The 27520-nt window shown below is 38.7% G+C and overlaps 1 protein-coding gene and 2 long non-coding RNA genes across 5 annotated transcripts; 1 reads left to right on the top strand and 2 right to left on the bottom strand.

Annotated features, from left to right (window-relative positions):
* Positions 1-828: 828 nt before the first annotated feature.
* Positions 829-6979, bottom strand: LOC145434106 (uncharacterized). 2 transcript variants are annotated; one of them, XM_080311403.1, is made up of 6 exons: positions 6819-6979; positions 4592-4754; positions 4367-4506; positions 4204-4263; positions 3167-3508; positions 829-2756 (listed from the first exon to the last, which is right to left on the bottom strand). In XM_080311403.1, exons 1-6 carry the CDS (start codon positions 6895-6897, stop codon positions 2746-2748), a joined length of 795 nt encoding a protein of 264 aa, XP_080167529.1. In that variant the 5' UTR covers positions 6898-6979; the 3' UTR covers positions 829-2745. The 2 variants fall into 2 exon arrangements, with proteins under 2 accessions (XP_080167529.1, XP_080167530.1); XM_080311404.1 differs by lacking the exon at positions 4204-4263.
* A 2045-nt stretch (positions 6980-9024) lies between these two features.
* LOC145434107 (uncharacterized) lies at positions 9025-14798 on the bottom strand. 2 transcript variants are annotated; one of them, XR_013913274.1, is made up of 7 exons: positions 14292-14798; positions 12774-13161; positions 12237-12379; positions 11734-11853; positions 10982-11171; positions 10395-10493; positions 9025-10026 (listed from the first exon to the last, which is right to left on the bottom strand). It is a non-coding gene; the product is annotated as an uncharacterized LOC145434107 (long non-coding RNA). The 2 variants fall into 2 exon arrangements; XR_013913273.1 differs by having other exon boundaries at positions 12237-12429; positions 14292-14423.
* A 9320-nt stretch (positions 14799-24118) lies between these two features.
* Positions 24119-26794, top strand: LOC145434104 (uncharacterized). The gene is made up of 3 exons (XR_013913272.1): positions 24119-24259; positions 25560-25745; positions 26636-26794. It is a non-coding gene; the product is annotated as an uncharacterized LOC145434104 (long non-coding RNA).
* The last annotated feature ends 726 nt before the right edge of the window (positions 26795-27520 follow it).

Raw genomic sequence — 27520 nt, 5'->3', positions numbered from 1 at the left:
GTATTTTTATGATCAGCCATATTTTTTATTAACGTTTACGAATCGCGCAAAGTGTTAACACCGTATCTGACACAACTTCTCCGTGTTGCTCTTTGACCAAACTACGGGCCTTATAATATGGGGAGGGCGCCATACCATGCTATTTTCTAAATCGGGGTGTTCGAGTAAACGGGGGATTAGTATCGCATTCCCACATCAATGCTATCATTTCCATCCCAGGATGCGGACGAATGCTTATGCTGTCGAAAATTTATATCCCCCGGGATGCATCAATATGAATCAGGCTCTGCACCTTTCGCATAGCTCAATTTGCAGTATTTGACTGTCTATGCGAAAGAACTACGATCGTTTTTACAAGAGTAGCTTTCTTGAGTACTCTGACCACCTCTGGCTAAATCAATACCTAAGGATCCCCATCCCAAGATTGGCTCTTTTCAAACTATACTCGTTGAGATATATGTGGGTACGCAAATCTGTATATGAGGGCGGACATTACGATTGTAGAACGCACGCTCTGCATGGCCTGCATCTTTACAATTAGTTAGAATCGCTTGTACTGTCGTGAATTTAACATTCAGGTTTACAGCATTGAAATAGTATTTACTTTTGGAGCAGGTTCACCGACCGCTTTCATGTTGCAACACCAATTGGTTGCGCACTCGAGTCCGGCCGAGATTGACTCCACAATTTATATCTAGGCTTCTTCTCCTCGACATCTCATTCGTGGAAGCGGTGTATTAAATAAAACAGAAGTGGGCCGTGCTCCAAAGGTCTAAATGCCCATTGTATACTGTACAGTTGACAAGCACCATGAATATGAGATCAGAGTTGGATCAATTACAACATTTTAATTGAATTACAATTACAATTACAATTTCTTCCTTGCATGTTTCAATTACATACAATTACAATTACTCAATGCTAAAAATATCAAATTACAATTACAATTACTGCTAAACATGTAATATATTACAATTATAATTACAATTACAATTACTTTTAAACAGGTAATTGATTCAGTAAAGAGGTGTTCTTTGGCAACTGCAGCGACGTAATTAGCACAATCTCAAGCTATTCATGTTTCATTCCTGATGTGTAGAATACCCTTAATTAAAAAAAACTCGAACGTATTCGGACTATTCCTAATCATGAGTACTGAAAACTACAAACACAGAAAAATGTTTCATGCGACTGTTAAGAACCAAAGGTTTGAGCGACTAACAGCGAATAGGATACAGGACAGTCAATGAAATGTAATCAAACGATCAGGCTACTCAGAGCTGAGTTAGGATAATTAAATGTAATTGATAAGGCGTCAGCGATAAGGATGATACCGATAAGGTGCGTAAAATTGAAATAAATGCAAAAGGAAAGAACCTCCTGATAACCAGGAATTACAATATTTTGGTTCGCATTTACATTTTCACTTGCTCGGAAACTGTTAGATTGCATTTGATGAACATTAGGGTGTGAAAAGTTTCTGGCCCCAGTAAATTTCGCCAAGATTGAGGTAAGATTGGAATAACATCTCTACAAATGCTTGATCAAGTTTGATGAAGCCTTGGTTGGAAACTTGAATTTTTTTTGCTATTGTTGCAACAAGCCTCGGTACTGGTCAGAGAATTAAAAAAAAACTTTGACCGTGGTGTAGGAAATGGATCAGCACAGATTTCAGGAGAGTTTATTTGCTGTTCATCCATTTTTGAAACATTAAGATTTAGTTTAGCCCACTGATTCTCTAACTTTTTTAGACACGCCCCCTTTATGACAGTGAATATTTCGTGCCCCCCTTATCGTCATAGCGCACAATGAAACCAAAAAGTTAGCAATCCTTACATATAGTTTGATGGTATGGAAGGTTATGACTGTTGATGAGAGAATTCTCCAATACGAAATTCCGACTATACACCGAGCAATAACCCTAAAACGGAGGTGAATCGGGCCAAGCACGGAAAATATTTCAGTTCACTGGACCGTCGTGCCCCGTTCAGATGCTTTCACACCGTCCAAGGGGGCACGCCTCCAGTTTGAGAACCATTGGTTTAGCCTATATTGTAATTCACAAAGTTTTCTGTTGCTACTGAAGTATGGGAAACAGTTTAGCGTGACTGAATTATCTAGTTATAAAGCACCACGCATAGAACACCGATGTAAATAGGCTAATTATTACATGTGGTGACAGTTTACTAAGGCCTTAAGGCCCCTCGTCGTCATCCTGGTTCGTACCGGATTTTCACTGGTGCGACGAATAAATGATTGATTAAATGATTATTTTATGTTGTGATTGTCAGGTTTCCATGAAAATGTAATTGAGATTGTAATTGAGCAAAATTTGATCAAATTACAATTACAATTACAATTACACAAAATAGAAATGCTAAAATGACAATTACAATTACAATTACATGAAAAAATGTAATTAATTACATTCAGCTCAATTACAAATTACAATTGATTCAACTCTGTATGAGATACAACAACCATTCCCCCAAATACTATGACTGCCGGTCTGTCCGTCAGTTAACATCCCATCTGCTCAATCTATCTGCATATTGTAGTATAGATCTTCAATTGATCCTCAATATCCGCGTATATTTTGCAAATTTAGCGGATACATGCCAAGCCGTGAAATGCCGTGGTAACATTCATTTGCAAAAATCGTTCGTGAATCGTGTCACTGCATATTCATCGTCCTCATTTCCGTGAAGCCCGAAATATCTTGCAGTTGTAATCATTGAATCGGTCTCAGGCTTCGTCTTTCAAAAAGAAATACATCGTTACCGGTCAATATCGAAGATTAGATTTTGCGCACCGGATTGCGGAATACATAGATTAATTGCGATTATTGAAGGGGCCGTGTAGTGAGCGTGTTTGCGTTTGACTGTCGCACTATGTATTTGTCACGGCTATGCACGTATAACCCGCAGAGGTCTTTTTCAGAAGCGACTTCTTTGGCATTATATCTGGGAATATCTTTCTTGATGGGTGATCAAGTCGATCGAACGTGTTCTAGTATTTATTAGTGTTATATAGCGGCCCGCCTCCGTCTTGTCGTTAGCAAACGTAAAGATGCATCTAATTAGTAACTATTTTTGTACAATCTGCAAACCTAGCACAATACATTGTTTCATAATTCCATCCCCTTAGAAAATAGACACTACCTCACCTTTAAATTGAATCGATGCAATTGATTGAACTCGCTCGCAGTTATATTGGAATTGACTTGTTAGATGAACAACAGCAGGTTGTGCACTTGAAGCAATCGTTAAATTGAAAGTGACTGTTTTCGGTTTGTTGATCGTGTATGCATAGTAGTACGTCAAGTCATTTTCTGCACGTTCTCCTGTGACAATGTTTCCCTCGTCCACCACGACAGTAATCTTCTGTCTTCTATTTGCAGCAGAAGAAAGGGTGTACGCTATCTCGCAGCCATACCGCGGTTGGTATACGTTACAGGCACTTACGAGCGTGACGGAGAAATTGGTCCCAACAGCTTGTGTCACACTTTCTGTAATGTACGTATTAAATACGTCATATAAATTTAAAACTACTACATGGATATTTGCAATATGAAATGTATACATATCAAGACCCAAAGTTAAACCACTCCTTCTCTCTGCCCACGTTAGAACATTGGTTATTGGTCATTTTTAGCCATGGCCCAGCTATAGTTTTGCTCAAAATATAGAAATATATTTGGTATATGTAGCGTAAGTGTCACACGCCAATCATCTAAAGATTGCCATTAAAATGGAGACGAAAGTTTCAGGATAACCAGTCTTTTAAATAAAGCGGTACCGCGTTCTAAATATGGTGTCGTCTCATATTAAAGATAAAGGTGTGAAAGAATTGTTCGCAGTGACCATTTCCTCAGAAAGCCACCGCATTGAAACTGCAGGTAAAAAGACTTACACGAGTGTTAATTTCCACCCTATCCAGTGCCAGAAATTTCGCAGAGCTTTATTAAGTGATGACACGCTACCTCGTCAGCCACAAAGATAAGCTAGAGTAGAAAGTAACTCTTGTGCAAATATTTTACCTGCAACTGCAATTTCAATTTTGTGCTAAAAGGGTTAGTAATAGCGAGGCATTCAAGATAGCGAGTGACGTGATAGCGAGTTATTCAAAATAACCCAAAAGCTAACTCTAACCTTACACGTAACCCCAGGACAAGATAACGCATGAATATTTGACTATACCCACCTGAGTTATTGCAATGAAGATACCAAACTGGCCTTGTGTCTTTCTGATCTCTTGCACCCCCTGTTCCGATAAATAGAAATACAATAATCATAATCCCATTGCTGATGCCAATTATAAACTATAAAATGAGACTTCTGTTTACGCGACATTTAAACTCCCCAACCTTCGGGTGTACATGGTGATATCCGGCAGTATTGCCAACGTATGTTCGGATCAGTAGAGTAACACCAGGGTTTATCTTCATTGTCCGGATTTCTGCAGTAGTTTTTCTCTAGTCCGGCTAAAGGATAATTCTCAACAGTCCTGTGAAATGTATATAGATAAACGTTCACCCATATACCTAATGATTCTCAAACCCATAATCTGACGAAAATCGACATATAGTTACCGGGAGTGTCGATGTGGTGCTTGCTCGAACCAATATTGACATGGATATCCATCTTCAGTGGTGGAACGAAATCCTCTGTAACTCTTCCCGTCGTCCGTAGCATCGTAGCATTCCAGTGCAGATACTGCACTTGTGTCGGTCGTGGGCGATGATGTTGTGACTGCTGCAGTATGATACACAATGATATAACTCAGAAATGTTGCTGCCGACATAAGGCCACGTCACAGTAAATACATATGTTGGCATCTGCCATACTATTCAATAGTGCCGGCAGATCGACAAACTCTTTATTCAGACTCCGATCGTGTTTCTTCAAAATGGAATCCGGCCCCGTTCCTACTATATATATTGGTCAAAATTTGTTTTGAGATACTACAACAGGGGTTCTCAGCCCTTTCTTGGCCGTGGCCCATTTTCCGATTTGAAAATGTTCTGTGGCCCACCTCTTATCTGGGAGTCATAATCCTGTTCAATTCGTGGTAATCAACAGCGTCGATATGCCTATTTCTCTAAAATATGCGCATTTTGCACTTAATTTACTGATCTTTAAATCTATATATTCCGGACACGAAATCGCGCGAATCGCGACGAAATTTTTCAAGTTGAATAAATATGCTCCAACAAACGACCATCGAAATAATCTTGGACCCCTTTGAGCTCCCCTAATTGGGGGTATGGGTGCAGCAGTTACAGCCTGCTGGTACATCATAGGCTGAAACTCCCGAGCATATTATGATCGTCCGCTGCACCATTCGTGTCGCAAAACACAATGATCAAATCCCCGCATCCACTGCGCGTCTGGGATTTTAGTTCCACTATTCTGGGGAATAATATAATCATTTTGGGCCAGCTTCAAATATTTCATTGGTGACTGGGTCCTACAGAGAAGTGGAGGCGTTTTTTTTAATATGCCTACTGTACAATGTACAATATATGTCTTGAACCAAAACAAACTGAAGTTGCGACGTCAGAATATTCAATCCAATAATACAATCAATTCATATGACTCTTGCATTCTGTAGGAAGGCAGGAAGTTTTAAACTGGCTCCAAAGAATAATGCGCTCCGTTAAATCCTCAATCCATTACGATTCGTTGCGGTGGTGCAGTATACCTTGACCAGAATTTGCAATTATGGCTATTTTTATCTTACAATAATACGACCTGCCGAAGTACAGTAAATCTATACATCGATTACACTTCATTGCAAGTTCATTGCATACCCCTTTCAACGGCATACGACACATGAACCTTCCCGAATACTTGTTTACTTCAGCATTACCTTCCAGTTACTATATACTCAAAATTATTTTATTTGCTGTTAGCTGTTGGTTGTCATAGCCAGTGGAAAAAGCCGCCGTTTCTCTTGAACGTTTTCGACTTGTACATGCTGGTGACTACATACGTGACACTACATCTCATGAGAGTCGGATGAAAAGTTTTATGTAGCCTACATATAATTAGATAATATATTTTGTAGCGATTAACATAACAAATATAACTTAACTTACATTAATTCTGAAATTTTTAAATAGCTTTGTGGCCCACCTCAAATGCCCCTGTGGCCCACCAGTGGGCCATGGCCCACCCTTTGAGAACCCCTGTACTACAATCACCAATCTGATGTGATCGCACTCGGGATAACTATTTTTCGATCATTTAGAATTATTTTTCTGCATTGTCAAGTTATATATTGTTAAGTAATAGCCTATGTCACCATGTCGACCATAGTTCACGGATATTGACACTAAGCTGGAGCAGAATATAGGAAGCCTGAGGTGAATTCACTATTGTACTCATACTGGCTTCTGATTTCTTCATTTCGATGATCATTAGCTGCGCAATTCACTATCGCACATGGTAGCAAAACGGATGTAGGTTATGTTCGCGAGTCGACATAGAGAAGTTTGATTCATGTTATCGCCTTGACCTGAAACGACCTATCAACCGAATTGGGTGATTGTCACGATTCGTTTTGAATACAAATCTGGAAAATCTGTGCGTCGCCGAGCAACTGGTGAACATGTTACATGTAGCTTATAGTAGGCTATCTATTCTCGAGATATCTTATCCTAGATTTTATCAGAGGCTCATTGCAACATAACTTACTGACTGTGCTAATCCTATGCTCTAGATGGCGACTGTCGGCATGCAAGATTTCACTGGGTTGACGTAATTGATAAATCCCGCTATGTGTCTAGAAAACGCGATATGAATTAACCGTCAAACCTGACAATGCCACTTCCGATAATAACAGGAACGCCAGTTCTACCAGAAACAACGGCAGGGCCGTATTGCGAGACAACATTTTCGATCCTAAAGCAGTTGCAGCTGGAAAGTTTGTTGTTTACAATTTTCGCGTTCCGAAATCTGTAACTATAAGAAAACCACTTCGAACTATCTTAAGTGAAGTTAGTGCCTCAGGGGCGAAGGTTTGCCGTTCTAATAATCAGATGGTAAAGACGATTTGGATTCCTATTAACGTGAATTACATCTATGTCTGTGATCACTATTGCTACATTAGCCTTATTTTCGAAATGGCAGTAGCTTATATTTCTTCAATTTGATTTATTTTGCTTCGCTGAGGTGTGATGTTACGAATACAATAACATGTCAACTTGGCAAGCATTGAAAGTGGATTGATATATATCACGTATCTCAAACTGTCCAGTGTCCATCTGTAGCTGGGGCAGCAATAATATAAATTCCCGCATGGTGATCTGCGCAATTTATGATGAAATTGCATAGCAAAGATTTCTGATTTCTTTTTCCTATCTACAGTGTGAATGGATATTCTCTTGCATTGGTAACTATTCGAGTGGATCTTGTACAATTATAATGCACATCACCACGAGTCTATAATTTCCCCAATTGGTACATCCTTTCCGAACAAACCTATTCGTATGCTTCAATGAGTTAGATATAATCTTTGACTTTATTTAATTCTTGAACGATGAGTGGATATAGAACAGCATTTCTTAACCTGTGTTCCCGAGAGCCCCAGCAGTGGTGCCCTGAACCAGTGTCATGACTTCCCAGGAGGTCAATACACAAACTCAATTCATACATATAATTTGTGATGGCACGTCCGTCTTCGCTACCATTGGTTGCAGGCAATTAGGCCTGATCATCAGTCGAATCGAACCCGTTATCATCGTTTGCAGTAACGCAGGCTATACACCGGGAAGGTTGGGGTTCGTAATCAAAGTACTGTCCTTCTGAAATGCCAGTTAGATCTCCAACGTTTATTGGCTGATTTGTAATTCAGCAATTGCTGTAATCCGGTTGCGTTTCGATCGAAAAATACAATGACACTTTCCAAGGCGATGCTTCACATTTAGGAACTGACATCTAAAAGGGAAACGCAGAAGTTACTGTGATTTGCCATAAGTATGCATTATAATGTTTTCGTTTTGTGTGAAAATCATATTTTAATGGTTTTGTTCTTTCAACATTCTGTTGGGCAGGGGTGGGAAATAATTTTTTCCAGCGCGCCAAATGTGAAGCAGAAACTACGTTGGCGGGCCGAGACAAGAGTTACACTAATGTTCTGCGGCGTGTAGCTTTATTTTTAAATGGAAAGCAATTGAATAATATATTCATATTTAGACGATATTTTCGGGTGACACTCGTGTCAACAAAACAAACAGATCCCAGACAACAGTGGTGCTTGTCGACTGTAACATGGTGTTGTTGTTGTTGTTGATATTGCGTTTTTGGTGCTCTGCACAATGGCCTTGTGCACCAGGTCGATTAGTTATATATACGTTATACCAATAAATCTCTCTTCCAGATACCAAAACTCTATTGTCGAGGAAATCGTGGCGGGATGCACTGTAACATGTATAATAGTCATTGTCTTCGTTCTTCCGGGTGATTTTTCACATTCGCACTCTTCCACCATCGGTCACACTCGTCTTTTATGGCCCCGTATCTTCGTCTCTGCCGCAGACTTCTTGGCTCGGTTCACCGTCACTCTGGGCTTTTGACACACTCAACAATGGCAGTGAGGAGACTAATCGTCAGCAACTAGTAGAGAACTGGAAATAATATGTACAAGTAGGCTACATCAGTGGTTCTTAAACTTTTTTCATCTCGCGACCCAAGCCTCACGCATCGACATGGATGCAATTTTAATGACAGTATGCTGCGCATATAGGCTACTTGTTATTTGTTCACGCAGGAGACTCTTTTAAACCAAAATACTGCAACAGCACTATATTTAGGGGTATTATATTTATCATAGTTATGGACTTTCACAGATATTATGTATACTGTAAATTCTGAAGTGTTGCTCAACCCGGAAAATTGAACACGAAACGTGATCCAAAAATTGAACGCCGAGAAGTGTTGCGAAGTGTTTAAATTAAAAGTGTTTACCTAAAAAGTGTTCAGCCTCAAAGTAGCTGGTTGACTAGTCACCGGAACGCAGGGCTCAAAATAAAATCAGATTTTATTGATTCATGAATAGATGACGCTTATAATACCCAACCTGGGTGATTAAATACGTGCAAACATTGAAATTTCCAATAGCTGCTGTGACAGGGTTTCATAAATTCAGATCAGCAGTTGAAACCGTTTCCGGAATAGTCCATGAAATCACGAACATCACAAATGATCAAGAGCAAACTCACTACAAATATCATGCAACTCGTTCAATCATGAAAATGAATGCATAGGGAATTAGGGATAGTGATACCAAAATATCATTTAGTATCTTCAACTTTTGTGACAATGGCATGGAATCAAATTCATTGGTTACGTCCATTAACGGAAAACATGATCAACGCAAATCATTAAAACATATTTATAATTGATCAAATTATGGCTTGTAAATTTCTAATTTTATTGTAAAAAAACAAACAATGAATACATCAGTTTCACTACCACTACCACGATAAACAAGTAACAAAGTATGTTGTTATTTGCCAGTCTGCTGCAAAATATGAAATCTGGAAGTCATTAGGGCACTGGTTCTTGAACATATTTGGACACGCCCCGTTATGATAGCAAAAAAATTTCACACACCCCTTATCGTCGTATCATGAAATTAAAAAAAGCAACCTGAACGCTAGAAATCCCAACTGATAGTTGGATGGCAGTGACGGTAATAGTTGTTGATGAGAGAATATTGAAATATTAAATTCTGACCATACACAGAGAAATAAGTAGAAGCTGCCATGTGCGAAAAAAATTTTAGTTGACAGCGGTTTCACGCTCCTTCAAATGCTTTCTCCTGTTTGAGAACCACTCCTTCAGGGTATGACAATCCAATGCATAGTAGCTCAAAACGTCAACAATGTTTCTGAATACTTCATTTTCACTGAAGCAGTTTTATATTCTTGGCATCAGCTGCAATCCAGGATCGGTCAATCTCTGATTCGTGGCGTGCCATGGTGTTTGCTTCTTTTCTACTGGTCGACTCCAAGTTGTGCTCCTTGAAAATGTGATTAAATTCCAAAGTTTTGAATATGTCAATGAAAATTCTAAATTTTATGCAGAAATAAATATAACTATTTCACACCTGCAGGTTACACAAGCGCAGGAAAGGCGCTCGGGTACATGTGAAATCCTATCACTGAGAAGGACTAAAATTCGCATAACGACTAATAGAAATATCTTGAATTAGGTCTGCGCTTTTTTCAATTCGGCCATTTTGACATTTACATTTACATTCAGACGCACAGGCCACAGTGAGAATGCAGAACTGTAACTCAGAATGAAATTTATAGCAGAACGTCTATGTACGTCTACGAACAGTCTATGTAAATTTGTATGGTCCACAAAACAGAAAGATTACGATACCTGTTTCAATAAGACATGCGATTGGGTCTTGGATTGTATTAGCTTGTCTCTCAATTTGGCTTGGAGAAGAAGACAGTTGACTTCATCAACCTCGTTTTGCTGAAAATGTAATTGATTACAAACAAGATCCGAAAATAAATATAGTAGAATCGTTATTCCTATGGGTTTGGATTTCCATTACAATAATTGACCAGACAAAGGACACATTGATTGTCTTTAGTACAAAAAACTTTGTGACATCTTATCGAAGGTGTTGAATACTTTTCCTTCATTGCAGTAATTGTAATTGTTCTCAATCTTTCAAAAGACTTCCTTCCTGATTAAATTTAATAACGAAATTATTTGGAATTAGCACGACATGGGAAATGATCTCAATTTGATGTTCCAAGTATAGTTCAGTAAGCAGTAGTTTAAATACAAGTTACCCCAGCTCTTTACATTCAAGAACACCTCTGTTCAATGTACACAGATCAAGCCTCTGTTCAGCTCATATCGCATATATAGATAGTTATTAAGAAAATTAGGACTGCAAAAACCAGCACATCACATGATCAATGGTGATATATGAAATGAATAAATAAACTTACATGATCACATGTTTCCATGGGTTCTTGAGGCAAAAGTATTATCGCAAAATATGACTGCACCGGCACAAAATCCGTTCAGATGACTCCTCACGTCACTATCAACATTGTCTGTTAGCACAGGCACGGTAGAACCAGGGGGTCTCTTCGAAGAGTCGACACCAGTTGGATGAATTTGAAGATCAATCCAAGACTGTTGAAAAGAAAATACTTGTTTCAAAAATTTGCAATACAAGGGAACTATTCAATATTCGAACAGCTTCTTCGAGGTGCAAAACTTCAATATAAAATTGAATAGTATACGCATATTGAAATGAGCCCGAATATTTTCGGCTGAGACTCGTCAGGGGTAATCGTCAGCAACTAGTAGAGAACTCGAAAGAACGTTGTACATCAAAAATCGTATCACAAAATATGACGTCACCGGCATTCAGTATTACGCAGAAATCACACTGGATACATTTGTATGTGACAAAAGGGTGTCTTTCATAGAACAAATAATTTTTGTAATGGAAAGTTAAAGTTGCATGTGACCGTACCACCAATTTTACTACAGCACGAGTAGCATACTTTCCAGGATTGTTAATCATTTTAGTGGAATTTTACCAGCAAACATTCATAAAAATAACCGAATGCAGCAGAATCAAATTCATTATCTAAGGATATACCAGTTTACTTACGAAATACCGCGATGCTTACCAGTATTTTAAACAACAAATGCATTTCAAGAAGGTGCCAATTGCAATACATACTACCTGCACATTAGGGCATTTTTCATATTCTTTCCATCAGCCGCAACCCAGGCTTGATGAGTCCCTGATTCGTGGCGTGCCATGACGGATCTTTTTTTTACTGGTCAAATCCAAATGCTGCTCCTAGAAAATACGAAACATTACAAAGGAAAATTGTAAATTTGATGCAGAAGTAAATATAAATATTTCACACAGATAGGTTACAGAAGCGCAGGAGAGGTGCTCAGCCCCCCAGGTTGAGAACCACTGACCTAGCCCATTATAGTTCAGTAAGCAATAGTTAAAGTACAAGATACACAAGCTCATTACGTTCAACTACATCTCTGTTCAGTGTACACAGTTCAGGGTACACTGTACTGTACAGTGTACACAGATGAAGCCTTTTTCAGCTCATATCGAATAGCCCGTAAGCTACTCTGCGAGATAGTTCGTGAGAAAAGTAGGACTGCAAAAACCAGCAAATTACATAATCAATGGTGATATATAAAATGAAAAAATTGGCTTACATAATCACATGTATCCATGGGCTCTTGAGACAAAGGTCTGTATCACATAAGATGACTGTGCCGGCACAAAACCCGTTACGAACGACTCCTCACGTCACTGTCAACATTGTCTGATGACGCAGGCACGGTAGACCCAGGGGGCTCTTTTTAAAGAGTGGACATCAGTTGAACGAATTTGAGGATCAATCCAAGACTATTGAAAAGAAATATTTGATGCCAAAATTCGCAATACAAATGAACTGCTCAGTAATCACGCAGATATCATACTGGATACAGTTTTTTCAGCAATAAGTTGTGCGTGACAGAAGGGTGTATTTCATAGAATAATTGAGTAATGGAATGGAAAGTTGCACATGACGTTACCACCAATTTTACTCTGGCACAGTTAGTATACTTCCTGGATTGTTAACAATTTTTGTGAAATTTTACCAGCAAACATTCATAAAAATCTTTATCACAAAGATAACCGATTGCAACAGAATCAAATTCATTCTCTAAGGATATACCAGTTCACTTACAAAACACCGTGATGCTTACCAGTATTCCATACAGCAAATGCATTTCAAAAAGGTGCCAAGTTCAATACATACTACCTGCAAAATAGAGTTTAGTTCAGTTACCGTATCACAATAAACTCAGAAAAGTCAAATTTGGGGATTGGGGAAAACAAATACTACCCCTTGTGATCCATGGTTTGTTGAAAAGATTGTTTGTTTGGCTGTGCTATTATTGGGGCGATTTTTTTGACCTAAAAAGGTAAGATTTTGACTAAAAAATTCAAATTCACACATATTTTGATGATGAAAAACTTAATTTTGACCCCATGTACTTAAATTAGGTGTTTCTCACATAGTGTTAGAATTGTATTAACGGAACTTATCTTTATTTCTGGCTGGAGCTGTCTGTTCTTCCGAAGTAATTTGACCTGAAAAAATCTTTTAGCATGAAAATTGACAAATTTTTACACGAAAAAGAACTTATTTTATCGAAATCTGGACCCATGAATAATTCTAGTATTAGTTACATCTCGTATTATGGTAGAAATAATTAAAAATTTGTTGTGTAACAAACAAAGATACTTTCCTACATTTTCGGGTAGAAAGTGTCTGTCCTAACTAAGTAGCTTGGCAAGAATGAAGAAAGAATGTTCACCAGCTGCAGTTGTTGGCCGGCAACACTGAAGTTGTGCGTACACTGCACTCTCTCTCTCATTATGACAAAGTTGTCTACATCGCAATTATTCATCATACGGTTTCTAATAGAAGAACCAATGCCACGCAGTCTTGCTTCAGTTAGGATAGTGCAATAGGCTACGTTGAGTATTTGTTTCATTTGACAGTTAATGATTCACAATGAGCAGACGATGGTCCATCTACAACGGTAGGACTATAAAGTAGGCTACAAGATGTAAATTGTAAAATGATAAGTTCACCGACAGTGCAATCATCTATGATACAAACGAAATGCAAGTTGCCAACAAAATTTTGATTTTGTAAAGAATTTTGGCAATTTTTGACCTAACGGTACAATTTTGACAAAATTCTGACCTATTTTGACATGTCAAAAAAATCGCTTTAGTTAACACCTTACCACTTGGAATAAACAGTAGGCCTACAGTGTAAAATGTGTTGCAGTTGAAAAACAATCAAAACCGTTGCATGACTGTCATACCGGCATTCAATTGCTGACATTGCAGTACTTGTCCACAATGGACCACAATATCGCCTACATAGTGATATTTCAGTGTGGATAGAGAGAACATCCCTTTATCCATATGTCAAAAAATTTACTTTTATAGCAGCTTCCCATCAGTACCGTAGTACTGGACCTGGTCGCAGCCTGGTATATTATCAGATTCGAAGCTCGATCATACAGCAATAATATCAGACGAATCATATACTACAAAACATCTAAAGAACATTCATATGAATAAGGGATATCAGTAGCCTGCTAAAACATCTAAAACAAACGACGTTACTGCAATGTCAAAGCGAGTTAATTTTATGACTATTCTCACATTACATACATTCAATAACATTTACCGCATTTCCATACCTTACAGTACATGGATGTTATGATCCTTTACGCCATCAGGTAGCAGAAACTGCTTCAATATATCCATTTCGCCAAATTTTTTCGTGTACCCTACTCTCTGCCTGAAGCTTGACGAACCACCAATTCAAATCCAAACTGAAATCGAGCGCGCTCTACCGTAACGAAGGTTGTGACCCCTCTGCGTCACAGGGAAATATGTATATTTCATTGAAATATTATCCTTAAACTTAGTGTTGGGTCAAGTGAGTAATATTATTTTACATATACCGTGATTTAATGTGATCTCCAAACGTAGCGATGGTTTATGAATGCAAAATTGATGATAAATTACCAAGTATATATTTTCTTGAAAATAAGCCGCAGTGGCGAAGTGTTACATGTAAACGGAGAAATACGCAGAAGCGTTGCGACGATAATGACCCAATGCGTTTATATGCCCAAAAAGTGTGTCTGTACGCAGAAAAAAGTGTTATGAAGTGTTCAATACGACCTTGCGGATTTACAGTGATAAATAAACTCCAGTCACGTATATAAGTATTTACTTACATACTCAAATAACGTGGCATTAATTCAATCAGTTTTACGTCAGGCATCTATTGTAAATTTGAAATAATCAGTTGGAATATATATTATTCATTTATTTTAAAGCACAATTGTTTTTTGTACGATTTTCGCCAGTAAGAAATTTAGTGCAGTTTCTCGAAAGGTTCCAGCAATGGTCTGCATAATATGTTCATCTCATCGGCCCTAATATCTTTCTTTTGTTGTTCTGATATCTTGGTGAAACCTCTCCCCTTGCAAATCAACAACATCATCAGGAAATATATCAATATGACTTAACAGGGAGTGAACTTTTATGCTCAATTGCTCATGTTTGCTCCAAGTTTTCCATATGTGGATACGAATTTTCGGACCAACTGTTTGTAGTTGGGTGCTTTGTGATCATCTGAAAAGTTTTACTTACTACATCTTGAGATAAATTCCATGCAGTGAACTCCTTCCTAATATGAAGTTGGAATCTTTCATCTGTATTCGAATCTCAAATCTATCAAAGATACATGATTTAAGCTTCTCGTTTCATAGGGATCCTATAGGTATACCCACTTTTTTGACTCAGCGGAAAATTATATATTTACAAGTCAAAAGAAATGAGACGCATATGGGTATTGTAGTTAAGCTTTTCAAGGACAAAATTTATAGCTTTATACACCTCTGTAATCTTGGTATGATGACCAATTGATACAGTAGTGAGTAGAATATGTATTTCCGTTGTGCAAAAGTACAATTTTTATGCTTGACAAAGTGCTTTTTTCACAAACAAATATTTCGCACCAGGTCATGTTAATATTTATAGAATGACTGAGAACGACATGACGGTTCTTCATAGTAAATTATCTATTTATGCGCAGTATAAAATTAGAAAAAACTACGATTGTCTACCCATCAAGTGAAATATTAAATGCTAAATACAGTAATTTTGGGCTTTTTTAGGGGTATAAATATCATCTGAACAATAGCCAATCTGCCAAAACTACAATGTGATATTCATAAATCAGCAACTTCGAAAATCCCGGAAACGGCTCTCAGATGTTATGCCAAAAATTGTTTTTTAATTTTGTTGACCAGTTTAATTAATAACAGTTTTCATTCTTTCATTTCAGAAAAAGATAAGCTGGGCGAATGGGAACAGAGAAACTTCTGTAAAAATTCTTATCTAAACTATATAGCACAGTGGTCGAGAACCTATGGCTCGCGAGCCATATATGGCTCTTTTGGGTATAAGATATGGCTCTTTGATAATGTTTTTTATTTTTACTGAATTTATCAATATTGCAGAAACTTGTTGATATATTTTCAAGAAGGCGAGAATAATTATTCTCGTGGTAGCATAAGCATGTTTTTGATAGGTCAAGAGAGTCAGTGGGGTATCCAGAGTTAGGGGCTCGTACCGCCCTCTTTTCAAAATCCCAGAATGTAAGTTGCTGTCGCGCTGGTGACTAACACCACTATCGAATTCGATCTAACCATCAACGCGCGCCTAGAAATCTTGGATTGCACGATAGGCCTACCTTGATTTACGAAAGAAAACATGGCGGCCCTTGTAGGACAATGCAGTATTCAAATACACATTGTTTTCCCTATCCACGCCGATGAATAAAATGCCTTGGAAGTGACATTGACAATTACAAGATCAAATTGAAATCAGTGCCATAGCTATCCATTTTCATTATTGATTAGTAGCTTTCTCGCACCGCCGTAAAAATGCAGGTGTGTAGCGCAACCTTAGGTTACGCCGAATATTTTAGAAGTCGATCAATACATGATTTTCAGAATTAGCGCGGCAATTACATTTGAATAATATCAGTGATCATTAATTTCAAGTTAAGCTACTTACGATGAGTTGCGCTATCACAGATGAGGCTTGGCCCGTCTTTGCCTCTTGTGAGCCTTTTACCTCTCCTTTCGCGCTTCATTTCCGAACAATACATGAAAATACCATTACTTCGGAATAAAAATGTTCAAAATCTAGTCGTTAATAAACATCGATAGAAGATACCAATAACCATTGAAGGGTTCACAATTTCCTTCACTCATCCTGACGGCATCTGACTCCTCCCCCAACCCCACGTCACTGACGTATCACACGCTGGGTATGTACTGTTGTAGTGACCATGTTTCGCTCCACCTATTATACCCATGTAGGCAGAAAAATATGGCGCACACTACGAAGCCCATATATAAGTGCTACCAATACGTCACGGATGTTTAATTGTGACGTAACAGTTGATTGACATGTATGGCTCTTTGGGAGTTACAATCGAAAATATTGGGCTAATATGGCTCTTCGGTCGAAAAAGGTTCCCGACCACTGAATAGCAGAATAACGTGCTATCAAGAACATAAGGGATTTGGATGGATGTATATTTGACTCGAGCACTTTATGAAACAACGGACAATAATTAGCGATATTCATTGTATACTTGTTTGTATTGTAATTAATACATATGGTGAATGTCACGAGATAGCGCAGTGGTATAATCCGCGGCTGCAACACCAATGGGTGCGGGTTCGAGTCCGACCGAGGTCGACTTCAGAATTCCGATACCTAAGTGTTGGGGGTTTACCTAGGCTCCTACTCGCCACCAGACATGGGGTGATTACTTCATGAATGTAATCGATTGCGATTACGGTTACTTATGAATCACGCGATTACGATTACAGCAAAATCAGCGAGTAGTGGGAATCGATTACGATTACGATTACTTTGGAAAAGTAATCACGATTACTCACGATTACATTCATTTTGCTTCTTGTTATCTTTGGAAGACAACAATGCGATGAAAAGGCCTCATGAGAGAAGGTCTATTTTTTTAAATGAGATAAAATGACGTCATTTCCTGTGTATGACATAATATACCATGGCATGATTCACACAGAAATAGGCATTTCGGTGCCAGCCAATACCGCGCCGCAACACAAGACATGCTACATTGGCCGAAACATTGTGTATTTGTCCATTGTCCATAGCCGCGCTGGATGGTCGCGAAGAATAGTCTTCTCAATCTCAGCCCCACAATACAAATGCCACCGGGGGCACTCACTGAGGAAAATGATGAACCGCGTGCATAAATGACAATTTTTGGTGCGTCTCACAAAAGTTTTTCGTTTAGTTTTCTTTTCGTCCGCTACGTTTGGGCAACTCCAATATCTGCTGACTATATAGCAGACAGGAGGTCACGAGTTAACAACATACAATAAAGTTATAGTCGTAAATTATGTGCCTAAATATTCGCGCCTGGCGCGCCTTGACAGCAAATTCACAGCGGATCCATCGCATCAAATCGTGTTTTCCAGTTCTTGTGAAAAGCACGGCCTTTAAGGGGGTTATGGGGGACTTCGCCCGCCACAGGCTTTATTGATCGCCTTATGGGGAGCACAAGATCACCATTTTTGAGAATGGCGGTGGCGAAGTGCTGTTTCGGTACTGATTCTAGCTGAAATCCACGCTAACATGGTGTGTAAGCGGATGGCTAGTGACATAACCGAATGATGAGTATAAACTTGCGAAAGAACAATTGTTGCCCGTTTTAAGTAGGGCCGTATGAGAATATATGATAAGGTAAAGTTCTGACTGCAATCCACTTAATACATAGGCCTATATTTCGATCTGCCGTTATACGAGTAACGGAAAATAAAGGCTCGGTTATGATTTTTTTTATCAGCAGCCTGGTTTTTAATGCTTCGATGTAGAAATTGTCATGTTTAATTTGACGGGTACAAAATTTCAAATCGTTGTCCATTGTATACGTAAATAGGCCTACCGCTCGCCAATCAGCTACGGTCAGATTGCGTTTACCTAAGCATAACAAAACATCTATACATTGTGCAATGTACAATTTGTACATATACATACGTTACTATTCGAAACTAGGCCGTGTGGTGATTATTATCCTGCTGCGATGTAGTGGCGTGTGCAGTGTAATGATCAGTGCAGTGACATAATCCACAGCGGGTGTTCTTACAATCACAGTACTACATTATTTACATCGAATATATATTTACTACGTGCGGATAATTCGTTACGCAATCAAGAACCAAGCTAATACTTGTGACGCAATAATGAGTACAGAGGCGTTTGAAAACCCGACATTTCTGCTATCCAAATCCTGTTTTAAATCACACTCTTCGTTGCTCATGAATGTTCATAGTTCAGTTTATGTCATGGGCATTGCACGAATGAAAAGTAATCGTTCTTTCACAAAGAAATCGATTAGATATGTGAAGTAGTCGATTACGATTACGATTACTTCGGATTTTTTCCGAATGTAATCGATTGCGATTACGATTACTTGGAAATGCTGTAATCGTCGTAATCGATTACGATTACTAATCACGATTACCCCATGTCTGCTCGTCACCTCATCCGCGTCAGCGGTGTCTTACAAAAGCCTAGAGGTGGGCCGTGCTATAAGTCGGCAATTACGGAAAATAAGAATAATATCGGTCTAGTGTAAATGACCATAATAGTCGACAAACACCATGAATACACCATAAACAAGCAAACAAACATATGGTGAATGGCAGAATGTTTGTTTGGTGGCCACGATATGCGATTACAGCCAACAGAAGTTCGAAAATTACCTGACTCAATGCTGCAAATTTCATGGAGGGTTTGAAAATAAATAGATGAAGAGGACGATGTGATAAATATCTCTATGATATTTACCACAGCCTCGAGAACAAACCCCGAAGTCGGAAATTCCCTACATAAGCATATATACAATGCACGTAAGTGTCAAATGAATCGATAATATCACTGGGCCGCTCGTTTCGACGGTCCACACGTGTAAGTCACAAAAACAAAATCAAACAAACAGCCGCTTTGGTTACTATCTCCCAATCTTGTTTCCCTGTCCAGGACTATTGGATCGGACATTATGTTTCAGAGCTTCCAATGACAGGGCAGCGCCTCGGAAATAATCTACTGCATAGCACTTCAGAAATCAAGACGGGTCACAGTGGTAAAATCAGCGTGTATTCAAAACATTGATAAACGTACTGTCATATTTTTCAGTCCAACTCCATCCTGATCCAAAAATATTTCAAAATCTGAAGTCTATGACTGTAAAAACGAGATAACAACAAGTTACAGTATATGATATGTAACATTATATAGTAGAACTCCGGATAATAGAACCCGGATCTGAAATACAAAATATGTATGATTCTCCACTTTTCTATAGTATGCCTACTCTTCACTATAGTGGTACTCGGCCATCGGTCCGCAAGTTTCCCGCCAAATATACTAGATTTTTAAGTCTCAATTCCAAAATGAAATAAATTGAACGGCCGTTCATTTATTAGAAACATGAAATATCGTATTTTAAACTGATTAAACAGTTTGGAACTTGTTTTTCTGCATGGTGGCAGAATAGAGGGTTTACGGACTAGGCTGCTTTGGTCGTACGCATCGCTGGTGCAAGTCTTGGACCGTCTAAACCAGGGGTCGCCAACTCAAAATGGGTCGCGGACCACTTTCAAAACTTGATCGACGCCACAGGGCCGCACGATTGTAATGTCGAGACCTAATATTTGGCACCTGATTAGCTATTAGCATATAGGTGAAAGGGCAAGACGCGCTTTGCTGCAACCTGATGCTGATAGCTGGCCGTTGACTTTCTAGTGTCAAGGCCGCTTGGAGATGCTCTTGGAGATGCTCACGAGTGTAAGGCAGATCCATTATGTCAGCGATTCTCAACCTTTTTGGCTCCGCGGATCCTTTTTGAACTGTCACGGAGTTTTAGTTCAAATTTAGCTCAACTTTAGCTCAATTACCGTGAAACCGGATATTGTGCAAATATTAACTGTAGGCTAATAGTGATAAACAGCAATAAATGACCTTACTTGAAAATAACATCTTACTATTGTGGTTCAGGAATAGTGGGTATGTATATCACGCATAAAATGGGTTTGGGTAAAAATTTCGAAGTCACGCTGATTGACCATCCTTTTGCAACCTTTCCACAAACCCCAACAAAACACCTCTAAACAGCAATTATATTTTTATCAGTAGGTTATTGGCAATTTGGTTATTAAAATGAGTTTGCGCAGTAAGATATTTCATCTAAGACGGTCATTCTGTTGATGTGAGTCATGACGTTTTAGCGGTTGTAATTTCCCTAATTTAAAAATTAAATAAAAATTAGGTCAGCAACCATTTTCCAAATTGTGAGGTTTTGCGGACCCCCTAAAAGTGCTTCAAGGACCACAGGTTGAAAACCATTGCATTGTTTTGACCATGACTTGCTAATTGCTAGTGTCAGGGAGAGGTGGATTCAGTCTTTTCGTACTGTCGTCTTTTGTGAGCAGAATGGGGATATCGAAAGCGAGGGAATAAATCTTTGCGTAAACGATCAAAATTTTAAAATCAAATTATTTCAAGCATTTAGAAATACATTAATGATATAATTTTCCCGGTCGTGGGCCGCAAACACACCTGGTGGGTCGCGTGTCGGTAATACCTGGTCTAAACCTAGCCTATACAGCTCGTTTCCGATGATTTATCCGTGGATGCTACGAAGATTTTTAACAAACCTCGTTAAATTCCGACGGTGCAATTAAGCGACACTTGCTAGTTGGTTGGTTGGTATGGGTTTTATTGGTGCTCGGCTACTGTGGCCTCCCAGCAAACACAAAACCGTAAAAGGATCATCCGGGATCATCTCGATTAGGTTCTGATTTTCTAAGTGTCGAGGGAATGTCTAAAATACGTAGTAGGATGGTCTTGTGGTTATATTCAATCAGAATAAATTCATACTCGGTGTTGTTCCATCTCATGCATTAGGCTTCGTTATATCCGGTAGTTAACCTAATAATGCAAATTTTCTATCTCTCGCGGGTACGACTAAAATACGTAGAAAGGATGACTTTGTCGGTACATTCAATCACGATGAATTCTATCCGGTTTTGTTCGATCTCATGCGGTAGCTTCGTTCTATCCATTAGAAAACAATGTTCTCCCTTCGTTTTATTGCGTGAGGATGTCACCGGTGTTGTATATTCGTGTTGTTGCTCTAAGGTCGAATAGTTTTGTTTTCCTCTGATATATATGATCTTCATTATATATATATTCGCTCTTTCGGTAATCTCGCATGTTCAACGAGTATGGTTAATAGTTTTATTCAGAGAATAACTAAATAAGTGATATGTTGTACGTTTAGGAATATGATTATCAATGCGTGACTTCTAGAATATTTCGGCGATTCAAATTTTACGTCATCGCGCCATACAAAGATTTGAAGCGCAAAAGGTCGCAGCCAGGCATAGTTCGCTCTTTCTGTATGGTAAATGCCGTAAATATATAGGAATTGTGACTGACTGAGGTAGCGGGTTAAAGGTATATATGCAGTAGCATATAGCTTATGGGGTATTTCGAATTGCCTGTAGTATATGACGCCTAGAGCTGTTTGACTTTCTGCAAAACAGGTGTAGACAACTATAGAAAAGTTTCAGCTTTTCCAGGTTAGAATTAGAGCTAAACCGTTTTTCCGAATTAGATTACAATTATATTGCTGGCATTTCGCTCTAATTTAGTGAAATTAGACCACTATAATTCGCTTCAAACATCTGAATTACCGGTACCTATACCTACGGTATATCATAATATTTATGCTTGAATTTTCTAGGTATATAAGTCATATAGATACATTCCTGTAGAACACTCATTCATGATTTTATAAAAGTTGGTGCAAGAATGGAAATTTTCAACCTGATGTTGATTAATGGAGCAAAATTTGATATTTGAGTGCAATTATACCTCGAATCCAGTGACAAGATTATTAATCGTTGAAACCAAACGCAGCTTGATTATGTTGGCCAGAGAATTTGGCTAGCCAGACCATATTGATGGAATATGGTCACAGTAAGATAATATTTTGGGCTATTTTACATGAACTTTCCAACATTTGATTTGATATGTCCACTAAAACAGTTGTTATTCTGCTTTCGAATAAGACCTTAATTGCTGGTTTCAATGGTAACTGTGTTTGTCAAAGGCTGCAAAGGTAATTTCTTTTCCTTGTTAGATGTTTATTTGTTTGTTTGTGGTGTTCATGGTGGTGGTTTGACTACACTGGTCATTTTACACCAGGCCGGTTCTTATTATTATTATTCCGTATCTGCCCGATTACCAGTGAACTCGGCACTTGGTGAATTCGGCCGTGGTAGATCTCGTAGCGGTACCGGTCACCATGATTGGTTACTGGAATGTTTGCCGGTGAACTTGGCACTTTGAGTGGTTGTCAATGTTGTACGGCGGTCAGGGCATGCGTAGATCACACAGTCACGGCGTGATTAGATCACTGATTGCGTAATTGCGGGAAATAACGCGACGCTCTTCACTTGGTGAACTCGGCCCTTGGAGGAATTGGCACTAGAACACCTTCGCATTAGAAATGCATTTAGTATGAATGAACAGTATCAAAAAGGAAATTTAAACGTGTCGTGGCTCGTGGTAGATCTCGTAATCTTGGGATCCTTCAACCGTGTTATCGAGACACCCTAATCCCAGAGTGGAATCGTTTCTCCAAAGGCAAAAAATAATTTATTTTGACGTGATCATGCGAAACATTTGTTGATGAGGAACACTGGCTTGTCGTGATCGATAAACGAAGAAGCGCCGCTTGATGTTCCACAGTTTTGATCTCACATACAACGCCAAGATCCATCTTCTCAAAACTTACACGACACAGGCCCGTGACTCACGCCATCGATTCCAAGCAGACCGCGCGTGGTCGGTATATGAGCGCTGTGTTATTTCCCGTGGCTACGCGATCCGTGATCTAATCACGCCGTGACTGCGCGATCTACGGATGCCCTGACCTCCTTACAAGATTGACGAATCACTTGATGATACTATTATTAGTTTGATAATTCATATTAATAGCTGTAAATACACTTCATTTCAAAATTTCCCGAGGGCCGCATTCACCAAGTGCCGAGTTTGTGCGGCCGAATTCACCAAGTGCCGGGTGCATCGGCAACCATCTGCCCACTTACAGCACGGCCCACTCCTAGGCTTTTTAAGACATGGCTATGCGAATCAGATGGCGAGGAGGAGCCTAGATAAACGGCCAACACTTCGGTAGGAATTATGGAGTCGACGTGTCACGCTCGAACCCGCAATTCATTGGTGTTTAGCTATAATGGAACGTACCACTACGTTTCCTCGCCATACCTTGTAAAATGAGACCGCAGCATTTGGCATTTCGTGTGGCAATTGACTTTTGTGTGGAAAATTGTGTTCGTTTTAGAACTTATCCGAAACTTTTATCCCGCCATAGATTGTATATGATAAAACAATATCGGAATTGATCCTAGAAGAAGACCAAAGCAACTCACCACAAAGGAGGATTTAAAGAAGTTTGATGGAAAATTGAATGAAAGCAAAAGCCTTTGCAAGAGATGTGGTATGTTGAATCTGTTTTGGTATTTTTAAATAGGCCTACTTTGTTGTGCCGATAGCAGACAGTATATATAAACGTAAGATGTGGAAGCTATCAATGTGTTTTTAGAAATTCAGTCAGTCAAAGTGGACGATCGTATTGCTTGGATTATATTTAGGCTTATTTTAGCATCTTTGAGATGCAACTCTAAACGTGGACGGTCATGAACAGTAGGGCTCTTCAAAAATGACTTTTTTTCTCAAATCGTACTGGCTACTTGATAAAATTGTTAGGTTACCTAATTTAAGCCTACAAACAAAATATGGTTCAAATCCAGCCAGTATCCGCTTTGCTACAAGAGAAGAAAGTTCCTATTTATTATATAAAAATGAATAATAAAAAATTTGAAGATTTTCTGTTAACCCCATGAAAGTGTTAGGCTGTCTATAGAAACGATGCTCACCAAATTTGGTTCAATTCCAACCAGTGGAAGCGGAGTTATTGCTGTCGAAAAATTTGGATTTTAATAAAATAGTACTTACGGTGAGCACAACTTTAATAAGTAAACAAAGAATCGGTCACCGTAAATACTATTTTATTCAAATCCAAATTTTTCGACGGCAATATCTCCGCTTCCACAGGTTGGAATTGAACCAAATTTGGTGAGCATCGTTTCTATAGACAGCCTAACACTTTCATGGGGTGAACAGAAAATTTTCAAATTTTTATTACCTATTTATTTTTATATAATAAATAGAAACTTTCTTCTCCTGTAGCAAAGCGGTTACTGGCTGGAATTGAACCAAATTTTGTGTTTAGGCTTAAATTAGGTAACCTAACAATATTATCAAGTAGCCAGAACGATTTGAGAAAAAATGTCATATTTTAAGAGCCCTAATGTCCATGTGAGAGAAACGTTTTAGGGTAGGCCTACTCATATGTCTCGCAGCGTTCTCTACATAATTGTCAATTGCGATACAAACTGTTTGCTTGTATTGGTGAAGCCATCCAACTTCGAATTGTAAAATGTTGGGAGTCTTGATATCAAATTTTTGAAAGGTGCACTTTGAGAAGATTTCGGAATCTGTCAAATTATACAAAAATTTAGCAAATTCTTTGACATATTTCATCTATTTGGGACTCGATCAACGTAAAAGAATTGGTAATCATTTTATACAATGTATTGTATTTGTAGTTGAAGTATAGTAATAATTCTTATGGTTACCGCACTTGTAACGATTCACGGCCATAACTGGAATAATTAGAATGATGTAACTTTCAAATTGTCATGCATTTTGCAACCACATTGTTCTCAATTTTCAAGGTGCTGACCATTCGAGGAAGAATCACCCACCGGGAATTCACGATCCGTAAACGTGCCCGACTGTTTCTCTCCTCAAGCGGAAGCGACAGAGAAGAGGAACGAAGAGAAAAAAGGAGCAGAAATAGCAAGAGTGTGACAAGTCGCGTCCGTTCGCTTTAATGCGTATTTCCATCCGCGAAGTAGTAGGTGGGAAAACTAATGGGCGTTTGGTTAGGGCTTATATAAGGTTGACTCCAGCGCTGTATTTGCTTAATGTTGCTATGAAATAGGGGTGGTGTCATTTGGTATCAATATTGACTATTGAAAGACCATTTGTTAGTGGTCATGGATTTGTTCGGCCAGTATGCAGTAATTTCTGATGGTCACTTCCCGGGCTTCTGTTCTCTAACCCCTCATGATTGTTATTCTGCTTCTAGTAAGACTGTCGATTCTAATGTTTTATCGTATCATTTGTCGGAGGTTTCGCTCGCTTTATTTACAACGTTTTGCTCTCTGCTAGGTCAATTACTGGCTGAGTATCACTACAGCCTAAGAAACTGCACTAATTCTCATTTTAATGTCTTGCTGGTTATCTTGCTGTCAATTCTAATAATTTATTAATGTCTATACCAGTGCCGCCACTCAAATGTTTTCTCTGTACACAATATTGTTAGGTCTTCAGCTTTCCAGGCAGAGTATCATTCCACTTTCTAGACTTGAGTATATATCTCTCCAACTAGCTGCCAAATAACTGATTCATTTGGATTGTTGAATTGATCATTTTGGACAGAATGTGAAGAAATTTTAGTCAAGAATTCTTTTTGTGTTAGTGGCTGTTTTCAAAGAGTGCTGAAGTAGTCATCGTTGATCTTGATAATCAAGTAGAAGTGGCGATTGAAGTCAGTTCTCTAGTCATATAATATTAAAAAATATAATAATAAAACTTGAAAACTTGAGTGGAAATAGTTCAGAATCGAATCCATTTTAGTAAGTATGGGCGAAAAAAATGTAGGAGTCATTCGTTAGTCGCTACCTCTGCCATTTTCGCAGTACGAATGTCTTGGCTATTAATCATCATTTTCATTTTATTTCTGCAGGGTGTTGAGAAAAAAGGCCGCATGCTGGTTATTTAACTGGCTCATCAGAAGATGAAACCTGATGATAAGGACTGTTTTCACTTTCTTTCTAAAGACATTCGTTCGTTTGTTCGTTTTATTTTTTACAACGGCATTATTGCCAATTCATTTGTAATTAAATTATCACAAATGTGATTAATATGTTGTAAATAATGTGGTGTGTGTACGCAGCCGTGATCAGGTTAAGCCCATAGTGGTAGAAAACAGGTTATTATATCAGGATCTTCTTCTTCTAACGTAGGATCTACATTCTACTCACCATGTTTAAAGGCTGTAGCATCTGCATAATATTTACATTATTGAAGGACATGGAAAAGACGTTGAATTGAGTCGACACAAAATCCCCCTTTCTACGACCTGCCGAGATCTAATATCTACTATATCGGCTCGGCTTTTCTACATCTTTGGTCTGTACTGTGTTTGCTGGGCTTGAGCACCAGATCGAAAGTTTGATTATAACAAGTCTTTTATAAATTATTCGATTCGAGGGTAGTGCAAATTCTATAACAGGCGTTGCAGTGAATGGGGCTGGTAAGAAGGTCCGAAAACGCAATGCTACCTCATTGGTTACTGGCAGCTTCGATGATATATTGTCTGTTATAGCTGAATATCTCGGACATTTTATCAGGAAATGTTCCACATATTCAGGCTTACTGTCATTCGCTACTGACGAGATCCACTCCCCCCGGGCCGTTGACGAGCGTGACGGGGGCGCTCGCAATGAAATAGGCGACTGGAGGCGCTGACTACAAATTGGGCGGTATTGGGGCGCTGAGAGCAAATGGGGCGGTGTAGGTTTAGAAAGAAACCGCTGCATAGTTTGACACGATTTACGAATAAACCAGC

This window comes from Botryllus schlosseri, chromosome 2 (assembly GCF_051294905.1).
Source record: "Botryllus schlosseri isolate E-star chromosome 2, Bs_hap1, whole genome shotgun sequence".
NCBI classification, from domain to species: Eukaryota; Metazoa; Chordata; class Ascidiacea; order Stolidobranchia; family Styelidae; genus Botryllus; species Botryllus schlosseri.
The sequence above is the reverse complement of the archived record's forward strand: the minus strand, read 5'-3'. Positions and strand labels throughout refer to the sequence as shown.